Below are 12,115 nucleotides of genomic sequence, written 5' to 3'. Positions count from 1 at the left end.
CAACTAATATTTACCTGTTGCTTTCGATGTTCCAGGAACTTTCATGAGTATTTTACACGTAATAACTCAATTTAACCCTCACAACCACCCTATGAAGTGGGTTCTAGATGCTGTTATTATGCCTGTTTTACAACTGGGGAAATTAGCCAGTGGGTAAGCTGGGATGCACACGCAGGCAGCCTGGGTCTAGAACCTGCACCCTTTTTCCTTAACGGAGAACTCTGAGCATCCTGAAGGTCTGAAAGTGGAAGGTCAAGTTCAGAAAGAAGAAGCAGGTGCTCTGGAGTCACACAGGGAGTAGCTCAGTTCAGAGGAGGGTTGACCTTGCTTCCTAGTAGTTGGGAAACAAAAGAACTCCATGGAGGGAAGGGGCTGACGGATTGCAGAAAGGAAATCTCATAAACAAACTGTGGGATATCCACACAGTGGAATATTATCCAGCCTTAAAAAGGAATGAAATTCTGACACAAGCTACAACATGGATGAATGCTGAAGACATTATGCTATGTGAAAAAAGTCAGACACAAAAGGACAAATAATGTAAGATCGCACTTGTACGAGGTACTCAGATTCACATAGACAGAAAGTAGAATGGTTTTTACAAGAGGTTGATGGGAGGCAGGAATGGGGAGCTACTGTTTAATGGGATGATAAAAAGTTCTGGAGACGGATGGTGGTGATGGTTGCATAAGGCTGTATATGTGCTTAATACGACTGAACTGCGTGCTTGAAAATGGTTCAAATGGTAGTTTTTAGCTTATGTACAAAAAAAAGATAAGCTAAGTCTAATAAAACCTTTAGATCTTTCGGTTTACAGTAAAAACAGGGATTAACAGAACAAATTAAGTGACACTGTGAAGACACATTAGGCAAATGTAGAATGTGGGACATTCTACAAGAAAACTGGCCTGAACTTTGAAAAGTCAACCACATGGGGGAAAAAAATGGAGTAGTTGTTTGAATTAAAAGAGACTAAAAAGGGACTTCCCTGGTGGCGCAGTGGTTAAGAATCCGCCTGCCAATGCAGGGAACATGGGTTTGATCCCTGGTCCGGGAAGATCCCACATGCCGCAGAGCAACTAAGCCCGCGCACCACAACTACTGAGGCTGTGCTCTAGAGCTCGCAAGACACAACTACTGAGCCTGCGAGCTACAACTACTGAAGCCCAAGCGCCTAGATCCTGTGCTCCGCAGCAAGAGAAGCCACCGCGATGAGAAGCCAGAGCACCACAATGAAGAGTAGCCCCCGCTCGCCGCAACTAGAGAAAGCCAGCACAGCAACGAAGACCCAACGCAGCCAAAAAAAAGAATGCCCCAAGGCAAATAAAACTGTGATAAATTCAAGAACTGTGTTAAAAAAATGAGAGACTAAAAAGGCACAATAACCAAATGTAATGCATGCGTTTAACAGGATCCTGCATCAAAAATGAACAAACCAAATTAAAAGACATATTTGAAATGACAGGGGAGATTTGATTATGGACGAGATATTAAGTGATATTAGAGAAATAATGTTAGTTTTCTTAGGTCTGAATATGGTACTGTGGTTATGTTAGAGAATGTCCTTATTTTTAGGAGCTACTTGTGCAATACACTGCAATATCTCGGGGTGAAGGGTCATAGCTACAACCCAGGTTCAAATGATCCAGGAAAGGGCTTCCCTGGTGGTGCAGTGGTTAAGAATTCGCCTGCCAATGCAGGCGACATGAGTTCGAGCCCTGGTCCGGGAAGATCCCACATGCCACGGAGCAACTGAGCCCGTGCGTCAGAACTACTGAGCCCGCGATCTAGAGCCCGTGCTCTGCAACAAGAGAAGCCACGGCAATGAGAAGCCCGCATGAAGCAACGAAGACCCAACGCAACCAAAAATAAAAAATAAATAAATCAAATAAATTTATTTAAAAAAAAAAGATCCAGAAAAAACAAAAGCCTCTCACACCCGTAAAGAAGGATAAAGCAAATACGGCAGAAGGGAAACAATCGTTGAATCCTAGGTGGTGGGTGAACACTGCAGACTTCTTTCCATTTTTCTGTATGTTGAAAATATTCTTAATAAAACGTTGGGAGAGAAAAGTTCCTGAGCAATGTAAGGAGCTGTGTGACCGTGGGCACCCTCCTGGCCTCTCAGGCCTTAGTCTCATCTAAAGAACAGAGCTAAAAACACCTACTTCACACTGTCGTCTGGATTAAAAGTGTAAATCACCTGGTCCAGTGGACCAGTTGCCCAGTGGCTGTGGAGTTATCATTAGTATTATTTTGACAGTCCCCAGCACGGTGTCAGGTATATAGAGGGATGAGTGGCTTTGGGAAAAATCACTTGGGCTCCCCGGGCCTCAGTGACGCCGCCTGGTGTGGGGTGAGGGGCCCCATAGAGGCCACCGCACACCCCCTCGCGAGACGGTAAAAGTGCAACTGCTGGGGGCGTGGCGGCCGGAGCGCGGGCTGCGCAAGCGGGGGCGGAGCTTGCGGTGGCTCGGCGTAGGATCCCACAGCCTTGGAAGAGCGCAGCCTCTCTGAAGTTGGGGGCGGAGTCTCTGTCTCGCGGACCAGTAGCGGAGTAGCTGTCAAAACGCGCGCCGAAGGGAAAAGGAGAAGACCGCAGGTGGGTCCCAGGGCTTGGCGCTAGGCCGCTGCGGGGAGGGTCCTCCCTCCCCCGGACTGGTCCGCCTGGTCCGCCCGGGCCCTTTGCGTCTCCGGTACCCAGGCAAAGAGAGGGGGAACTGCAGACCAGAACCCCGACCCGGCTGTCTCCTCCCGGCGTGACCGCTCGGCAGAACCACGTAGACTTCTGCCCCTGCTTCTTCCTTTGTGAAGTGAGAGCAGTAAAAACCCGATATAGGGGGAGGACGGGACATGCCCGAATGACTCAGAGGTGGGAGGCGGTGAGGCGGAGGATGGTGGCTTCCCCCCCTCCCCCGCCTCGTGGCAGTTCAACCGAAAATGAAGTAATAGCTTCTGGCTAGCTCGAGTTATACTTTACAGTTCCTGTACATACAGAGTATAGCAGGAGCTGGAAAGTACATGGTGCCTGGGACAGCAACCAAAAGGGGTACGTCGGATATTGATTACCCGAAACTGGATGTTAATTAGGTATTAGCGGATACCAAGGAATCACTGATAGTTTTGTTAGTTTTATGGCTGATAAAGCCATTATCACGTCTTCAATAAAAGTATCCATTTTCTGGAGGTGCATGCTGACGGGGAAATTGACAATGTCTGCGAGTTGCTTTAAAACAAATGACAGACCAAAGTTTTAGTTGTTGCATTGTCTAAGAGATGTGATGGTCATTGATCTTTCTTCTGAGGCTAGAGAATACTTTAAACACAGTACTTTAAGAGAAACAGACCTCTGTGGGGAGGGTATCTTCTCTACCCCCCACCTCTTTAAAGTATTATATAGAAAAGACATTGTAAAAAGTCCAGTCTCACTCAGAGACAGCCCTGACTGTGTACAGCTGTTGGAGCTTTTCCTGGTTAATCTTTTTTTTTTCCTGGATCTTAACACTTCTTTCTCTTCAATCATTTTTGGCGTTTTGCCAGATGCAGAGCAGAAATCTCTGGCAAATCTGAAAGACCGCGTACGAAGTAAAATGAGAACTGTTACTAAGTTCATGTCTCCACCCTCATCCGAATGGAGGTTTTCAACCCCCCCCCACTTTAGGCTCTTTGATGCCCAATAAGCAGTAAATGAATTCCTAGTTCTTCAATCATTCTTTGAACCTTATCTCAGGAATTTTTGCTCAGTTTGCAATTTTTAAAACAATGTCGACATAGAGGACAGGGGTCCGACAGCAGACACGATTTCAGGGGGAAACTGCACCAAAGCCCCTCTATCTGTTATTAACTTGAAAGTTTGCAAAGGACTTCGCATTTTACGTGAATTATCTCATTTAATCCTTTCATTTTATTAGTAATCCTTTCATTTCATTTTATTAGTAATCCCACAGGTCAGGTATGGCTACGAGGCCCAATTTACCAAATCTTTGTCAGATGACGTGTCCTAGTGACTCAGCAGCCCGCGCCCCTAACCGTTTGGACAGCACGGTCACCACCGACCACCCCACACATTTGCCCGACCTCAGGGACCCTGCTGGCACTCCCGCCCACCTACACGTATCTAAATCGCCGCAGCCACGTTCCCTCGCAGCCAGGGGCTTTGTACTGGCATTTGCACCAACCTCATTTGCAAAACCATTTACCCGGAACCGCGAAACGGGTTCAAGAGACGTTTTCAGAGAGGTGGGGCTCGGCGGGGTGGGGAATCCTCTCCCGCTCTCCGGCGGGCGGGCTCCAATCGCGTTGCTTTATTCAATCCCAAACCTTTCCGGTACGAGCGAGTGCCCGCGCGCGCCAGGGCCACCGGAGCGCGCAGGGCCTGCAGACTTTGTCCTATGGGGCTCTCAGGGATATGGGCGGTGGCGCCCCCAGCCCAGCCTGCGGCCCACAGAGGCCCGGGAGGGGTAGGTCCCGAGGCTCCCAGGAGAGCAGGGGCGACCGGCGTCCGCGCGCGGCTCCGGAATCTGCTACGGGAGGCGTGGCCAGCGGCCGGCATCCATCCAATGGGAAACGGCCACGCCCACGGCGCACGCCTGTGAGGGATGCTTTAAATTTCCGGCGCCGCCGTGCAGGGGCTTCCAGTACTTGCGCGCAGCCCCATCTTGACGAGTCGTAAGCAGCCATGCTCTCCGTCCGTGTCCCTCTCGCCACCATCGCTGACCCGCAGCAGCAGCATCCCCTCCAGCTCTCGCCCATGAAGGGGCTCAGCCTGGCGGACAAGGAGAACACTGTGAGCGCGCAGGGGCGAGGGGCGGGGCCGGGCGGCGGGGTCCTGAAGGACGCGGGCAGGCCTCTCACCACGCGTCTCCCTGCAGCCCCCGTCCCTCAGCGGGACCCGCGTGCTGGCCAGCAAGACCGCGAGGAGGATCTTCCAGGAGCCCGCCGAGCCAGTGAGTAGGCGAGCTGGGGGCGCCCGGCGAGGGGGCGCTGCAGGAAGGCGGTGCAGGAGGAGCCTGCTCTTGGCGCCAAAGCCTCATTGTCTCCTCTCAAACCCTACCCCCTCCCGGGCCCGCGCTCCTTTCCCGCCAAAGTCTCTTCCCGATCATTTACTACTTTACACATCTGGACATTTTCCTATTATGTCTCTACTATAGTCCTGCTCTGTTATGTACAGAACCCATGTGTGACAAGCGACATACATTAAACCGCATGAATTTCCCGATAATTGGACATACTTTGCTTAAAAAATAAAAGACAGTTTCGTGGTTCGCCCTATACTTAACATTTTCCATCCTTTCTCCCCCAGCAGAACCCAAAGCTATCTGCCCCCAGTGTGGAGGATGAACCACTTCTGAAAGAAAACCCCCGCCGCTTTGTCATCTTTCCTATCGAATACCATGATATTTGGCAGATGTATAAGAAAGCTGAGGCTTCCTTTTGGACAGCTGAGGAGGTAATCGGATTCAGGAACTAGGAGACTTAAAAGGCAGTTGGAAGCATTGCCCCTAACTCTAGAGGAAGACCCCTGCAGTGCCGGTTATAACTTGTTTGAAATGTGCTTTGCTTTCCTCGTGTTCCTCTTGGGAATGCTTGCCCACAGAGGGAGAGTATTAGATGTTCTCACTGGCAAAGTGCGTGAGGGGTATATTAATCAAGCGATACTAGTAGACTTAAAGTTGAAGAATTACGCATATGTGTGAGGTCCTGCACGTTTGAACCCCTTGTGAACTTCTGTACTCCAGGTGGACCTTTCCAAGGACATTCAGCACTGGGAAGCCCTGAAGCCTGAGGAGAGATATTTCATTTCGCACGTTCTGGCTTTCTTTGCAGCAAGTGATGGCATAGTAAATGAAAACTTGGTGAGTTTGCAAAAATAAAGTCTACTTTTATGCATTTCAAGACTTAAGAGAACTAATAATTTTCTTTTTTCATCTTTTAAATTTTTCCACACTGAATGTGTATATATCTGTAAGCTAGTATTTATATTCCATGGCATTTCCTGTACTATAATATATTTTGCAGTTATTTCTTCCTTATGGTATTTTTTTCCCCCAACTGTAGAGAAGCTCAAAGACAAATGTTAAGTGGTAGTAATAGATCTACAACCCTGGTAGCTATCTATTTGCTCTCCTTTTTGTGGCTTTGCTGTTTTAATAATTTGGTTGCATATATGTCTTGTTGAGTGCATCCTCCTTGCAATGAATTAAAAAGAATGAATTGCTATTTCTACCTTATGATGATACAAAAGAGGAAGTGTGACGCAACCAGTGTTCATTGACTTGAGTTGCTGCCGGTAGATTTTCCTTAAACTGACCTTTGTGTTTTACCACTAGGTGGAGCGGTTTAGCCAAGAAGTTCAGATTACGGAAGCCCGTTGTTTCTATGGCTTCCAAATTGCCATGGAAAACATACATTCTGAAATGTATAGTCTCCTCATTGACACTTACATTAAAGATTCCAAAGAAAGGTGAGTATTTGGGTGGTGATATGCCAACATATTTAGGATTACCAATTGTTACTTTTTGAGATCGTACAGGGATAGAAGAATGACTCTAAAATGACCAAGTCAAAGCAATTCCTAGCACCCGTGGTCCTGTCTGCTCTGAAGAAGAGGCCTGAATTCACTTTACTAGCCAGTCACTTAAAAACAAAGTTATGAGGTTACTCCGTTTTCTAGAGGTGGAAATATACTGCCGAACGTCCAGCCTAACGCCTTCTGAAAAAACATCCCTAGAGGCTGTGTCTGATGCCCCAAAACCTAGGTCTGATAGTTTTCACGTCTGGCAAATCTGTTAACCCACAACTTGAGCCTGGGGCAGGGTGGAAAGGGTGGAGGATGCAAAGGAAAACATAAAACTTGCCTCGTAAGGGGCTGTAACATAATACAGAAAGTAAGACCTAGGAGTGTAAGTAGAGGAATTACATGCTAGTACAGAGGCAGCTGTGAACCATGAGATTAATGAGGCACACAGCTGTTTGCCTGAAGTGATAGTTTATATTGGAGGATAATAGAGAAATGTAGGTAGCCTCGGGCCTGTTTCACATTTTCAAGATTGACTGGAAAGGAGGGGAGAGTTAGAAATGGGTGTTTGAGTAGTCTAGATATTAAGGTCAGCTTCCAGACAAGAGCCCGTGTAGAACAGAAGTGGTGAAGCTGAAGAGTAGCCTCTTGTAGATGACTTGGAAGAAAGTGAAGAGGGAAAATGAGTAGTGACTTGCAAGCCTAGCAGGATTGAGGAGATTCATTGGGGGTAAAAAGATTTGAACATGTTTGTAGACAGAAATGAACAAAGGAAGTAAAGGTAGGGGCATGATTGGGATACATTACCGGAACAGGTAGGATCAGGACGGCCTGGTGGTTGAGTTTTGAAAGCCAGGGAGAGGCGAGACCCAGGTTGACATGGAAAGAGAATGAAAGGAACCCAATGGCCTGATGACCTTGGCTTCAGAAAATAAGGTCATCTGGGAAGGACGAGGCTGGACTGGGGAATCTGTAGACTCCCAAGGTGGGAATGGGGAGGAAGAGAGTAATAAGACCAGGTAAGTGCAGGGCCAATCGATTTGCTTTTCTGACCTGGGATCAACATTGTAGCATAGAATTATAGCTGGAAGCAATCTCAGGTTGTTTAGTTTATTGGCTTTAATTGCTTTATTATATACTTGTCACATTTGTGGCCCAAATAATTAGCACAGTGATAAGAGTGTGGGCATCTATTTAGGGAGATAATGATCAGCATAGCTTAAACAGTCCTAGCAGTTAAGATTTTATAGTTCTTCAAAGTTAAAGATAGGGCCTGTGAACCTTGTCATGACCTGGACTTGAAATAATTAAGCCAGTAAATGCTCTTGGTGTAATAGACTGAGTTTTCATGTTAGTAGATCTTGGGGCTCAGTGTGAATGAATGGATGCCTAAATTTGTATTAACATAAACCAAATGAATGTTGAGATTTTTGAAAACACTGGAGGAAAAAGCAAACAAGTAAAAAGAAAACATTTCAGTTTGAATCCCAAATTGGCCTTGGTCCCAATGCTCTTACCCAGAAGCTTAGGATAGGAGGTCTCTGCTGGAGACTCCTGTGTGCTGATGCTCTGTGTGCCTACAGGGAATTTCTCTTCAACGCCATTGAGACAATGCCTTGTGTAAAGAAGAAGGCAGATTGGGCCTTGTGCTGGATTGGGGACAAAGAGGCTACGTATGGTAAGGATACCTTGGCCCTCCTTACCCCTGAGCTTCGTTTTCTAAGTGATGTTACTGGTTTGTTCCTACGAACACAAACAGATACTCACTAGAAATATTTTGGCGTTAACTCTAGGAGAACGTGTCGTAGCCTTTGCCGCAGTGGAAGGAATCTTCTTTTCTGGTTCTTTTGCATCGATATTCTGGCTCAAAAAACGAGGACTGATGCCCGGCCTCACATTTTCCAATGAACTTATTAGCAGAGACGAGGTGAGTCTAGTTCAGATGACAGGCTGACCTGCACCCCAAACACCTACAACCCTGTGTTCACTGGAGGGAACCCCAGATGTCAGATTGCCTTAAATGCACATTTAACAAGTGGCTTCAACCATATACATACTTGGCAGAGAAAGAAATACTTCAGATAATTTGCTGAAATTATTTTACTCATATTCTCAATATACATAGGTATTGCTCTATAGGTGATGGGATTTTTTTTTAAGGGAAGTTTTATTATTTCTACCTGGTCTTCTGTGTGATCCTATTGTACTTCAAAGTTAGTTGGTGAGCATCTCAGTGAATCTATTCTGATCCAGTATATGTCTTTGAATGCACTTGGATTAAAGTGCAGAAGGAAAAGTGAAGGTGCCCAGATGTTCCAGTGTTAAGTCCCACCAGCAATGGGATTTTTTTTTTTTTAATTTAATTTATTTATTTTTGGCTGCATTGGGTCTTCATTGCTGCGCGCAGGCTTTCTCTAGTTGCGGCGAGCGGGGGCTACTCTTCGTTGCAGTGCGCGGGCTTCTCACTGTGGTGGCTTCTCTTGTTGCGGAGCACGGGCTCTAGGCGCGCGGGCTTAAGTAGTGTGGCTCCCGGGCTCTAGAGCGCAGGCTCAGTAGTTGTGGCACACGGGCTTAGCTGCTCTGCGGCGTGTGGGATCTTCCCAGACCAGGGCTCAAGCCTGTGTCCCCTGCGTTGGCAGGTGGATTCTTAACCACTGCGCCACCAGGGAAGCCCAGCCCTGGGATTTAATGCACTAAGACTTGCAGACTTGATTCACTCGGAATTGCATTCCCGATTTCCCAGGCATTAGGTTTTAAATCTAAAAACTAACTAGCCTAGTCAGAGTTTTGCCTTTCCTGCTGGGAATAGTGGCGACAGTAGAGCTCAGGGCTGTAGAAAGAACGCTCTGAGTGCAAGTTCTGCCCAGTCCTTTGCCACCACACAGAGCAGCGAGGACCAGACCTGGCCTGCTGTCCTCTAGGGGGCAGCCCTAAGGCCCCTGGGTGGGACCGAGCCTGCCTAGGTGACACAGCAGCTGAGTCATCTTCCCTTCCACAGTTAGAATGCTCTTAGTCTGGCCACGCAAGATGTATAAGGAGAATACAGACCAGCATAAAGCAGTTTCCTATTCCACGTTAATGCTAGAAGTCTGCTGGTTTGATAGTGACCTTAAACCTTTTCTTCTAGGGTTTACACTGTGACTTTGCCTGCCTGATGTTCAAACACCTGCTACACAAACCTTCGGAGCAGAGAGTCAAAGATATAATCGTCAATGCAGTTAGGATAGAACAGGTGGGTGGCGCGTGGAGGCCTCGTGCTTGCTAGAAGACCTCTTGATGCTTCTGTTTTATTGAGAAGCTGTGTCCTGGTTCCTAGGAGTTCCTCACGGAGGCCCTGCCAGTGAAGCTCATTGGAATGAATTGCACTTTGATGAAGCAGTACATCGAATTCGTGGCAGACAGACTTATGCTGGAGCTGGGTTTTAGCAAGGTAAAGTATTGTGGGTAGCCCTCTGGTTCTTTCTGAAACTGGTGTTCCGTATTTATGTTTTGCTGTGAACCTTTTCAGATTTTCAGAGTAGAAAATCCATTTGACTTTATGGAGAATATTTCACTGGAAGGGAAGACTAACTTCTTTGAGAAGAGAGTAGGCGAGTATCAGAGGATGGGAGTGATGTCCAGTCCGACAGAGAATTCCTTTACCTTGGATGCTGACTTCTAAGTGAACTGAAGATGTGCTCTTAGTTTGCTGATTTTTCTTCTTTTCCTTCTCATCAAAAGAGAAGAAAATCAGCTACTTGAACTGTATTAACCAGCTACACCATAAATCGCCCATAAAGTTCATTAATGGCATGTTTAAAACTGTGTAGCTACCTCAAAATCAATCCTGTTAATGCTAGTGGGGTCACCTAGATTGGAAGCGTAGACAGAAGCTACTCGGATTCTTACGAAAGATCTTGTCCATGTTTGGCGTTTGCAAGCAGGCTGGCTGTACACGACTTCACCCTGGCTCTTAACAGCACCTTCCTTGGCCTCAAAGTGTGGGGGAGTCAAGTGAGTTTGATCCAGCAGGATTAGACAGTTACTACCACGAGGCAGTAGGAAGACATCAGACTCACTGCTTCAGATTTTAAAGCAGATTTTAAAGTTTACTTATGATTTGTATATAAAACTGGCACTTTACACACAAATAAACATAGTTTGTACTGTCAGGATGAAGGCTTTGATTTAACCTATGTTTGTTGGTTTCTACACCAAATACAAAAGTTTTCTGTTTACCACTAACAGCCAATTCAAGATTTACTAGGTGATCAAAGTAGGTTAAGCCTGTGTAAACTAAGGGTGTTGTTTTTATTCTTTCTTTTCTTTGATGAATTGAAGAGCTTTTGAACTCAATCCTGTGCACGCTTAGGTATCAGTATCAGCCAGGTGGTGCCACATAGAACACAGGTTGGGTTTGTGTTCTGTAGCCCATGTTGAGTATCGTGGGATCAGAGATGTGGAGAAAGGAGACTCTTAACTTAGGTCATTAGGAACTGAAGTGTGATCCGGACTCACTGTGGGCAACCTGGGTGTGCATGAGGGGCGGTATCATTTAATTTCTCAAATTGTATGTCCCCCAACTTCAAGTTAGTATGAAAGATCCTTGAAGAGTTTTCCTAGCTGGGATCCAAGATATTAACTTTGTAAATTGGTTTTCAAATTATCCTTGAATGAAAGGACCCACGTAAGATCTTTCTCCTATTAAGTGGTAAAACCAGGACTGAAATTGCTTCTCCTAAAAGTTGAGTGTTTATTCTGATTTTGTTTAATTTGTGTGTAAGTAGGTACTGTTGACTTAACCATTTGTACTTTACTTTTAAGTTAGAAAATTGTTCTGCTATTTTTTTTTATATCATATCTGTAGTTCATACTTTTTTTTTTTTTTTTTCCCTCTCTTTTCCTTTCTTTCTTTGCGGTACGCGGGCCTCTCACTGCTGTGGCCTCCCCCGTTGTGGAGCACAGGCTCCGGATGAGCAGGCCCAGCGGCCATGGCTCACGGGCCCAGCCGCTCCGCGGCATGTGGGATCTTCCCGGACCGGGGCACGAACCCGTGTCCCCTGCCTCGGCAGGCGGACTCTCAACCACTGCGCCACCAGGGAAGCCCTGTAGTTCATACTTTGGAGTAGTTACCCAGTATTATTTTGCAGTTCGTGATTGATGGAGTGAATATTGTTCAGTGCAATTGCTCCTAGGATTTGCCTAAATGTGAACATCATCTACTGGATTCTTAAACTTCAGTAGAAAGCTAGTGTTATGTGAATAATTAATACGTGTTCCACTCAAATATTAATTTCAGAAGAAAGTATGAACTTAACAGATATATTTAATAGGGCTAGTTTGAATCAATCTGCCTTTATGTTCCCTCCCCCTCCAAAAAAGATGTTACGTGGAAGGTAATGCACGACACACACCCATCCTTTGGCCACGTTTGTTAACACATTGCGTTGTGCGTTGGCTGACCGCTGGCCTGTCCTACTGTCAGTTTTCTTCATTTATTGTATTGATATGAATGGTAAAATAGTCAATTTAAAAATTTCTGTAACATGGGACCCTTTTCTACCTTTTAAATTATTGTTATAAAGTTAATCTAGATTTTATGGTTCTTACACTCGTGCA

The 12,115-nt window shown here is 46.1% G+C and overlaps 1 protein-coding gene across 2 annotated transcripts; it reads left to right on the top strand.

Annotated features, from left to right (window-relative positions):
• The first annotated feature begins 4,678 nt into the window (after window positions 1-4,678).
• On the top strand, window positions 4,679-10,666 carry RRM2 (ribonucleotide reductase regulatory subunit M2). 2 transcript variants are annotated; one of them, XM_065891081.1, is made up of 10 exons: window positions 4,679-4,786; window positions 4,872-4,946; window positions 5,306-5,449; window positions 5,739-5,855; window positions 6,330-6,463; window positions 8,101-8,195; window positions 8,311-8,444; window positions 9,645-9,749; window positions 9,834-9,947; window positions 10,026-10,666. In XM_065891081.1, the coding sequence occupies exons 1-10, from the start codon at window positions 4,679-4,681 to the stop codon at window positions 10,176-10,178; spliced, it is 1,179 nt and encodes a 392-aa protein (XP_065747153.1). In that variant the 3' UTR covers window positions 10,179-10,666. The 2 variants fall into 2 exon arrangements, with proteins under 2 accessions (XP_065747153.1, XP_065747154.1); XM_065891082.1 differs by lacking the exon at window positions 5,306-5,449 and having other exon boundaries at window positions 10,026-10,178.
• The last annotated feature ends 1,449 nt before the right edge of the window (window positions 10,667-12,115 follow it).

Source organism: Phocoena phocoena, chromosome 14, assembly GCF_963924675.1.
Source record: "Phocoena phocoena chromosome 14, mPhoPho1.1, whole genome shotgun sequence".
NCBI classification, from domain to species: Eukaryota; Metazoa; Chordata; class Mammalia; order Artiodactyla; family Phocoenidae; genus Phocoena; species Phocoena phocoena.
The sequence above is the reverse complement of the archived record's forward strand: the minus strand, read 5'-3'. Positions and strand labels throughout refer to the sequence as shown.

Bases quoted from the DNA above. Each gene is read 5' to 3' on its own strand.
- RRM2 (XM_065891081.1), top strand. From the start codon at position 4,679: ATGCTCTCCGTCCGTGTCCCTCTCGCCACCATCGCTGACCCGCAGCAG. The intron at 4,787-4,871 runs GTGAGCGCGCAG...GTCTCCCTGCAG, and splicing joins TGGCGGACAAGGAGAACACT to CCCCCGTCCCTCAGCGGGAC. The intron at 8,196-8,310 runs GTAAGGATACCT...CGTTAACTCTAG, and splicing joins GGACAAAGAGGCTACGTATG to GAGAACGTGTCGTAGCCTTT.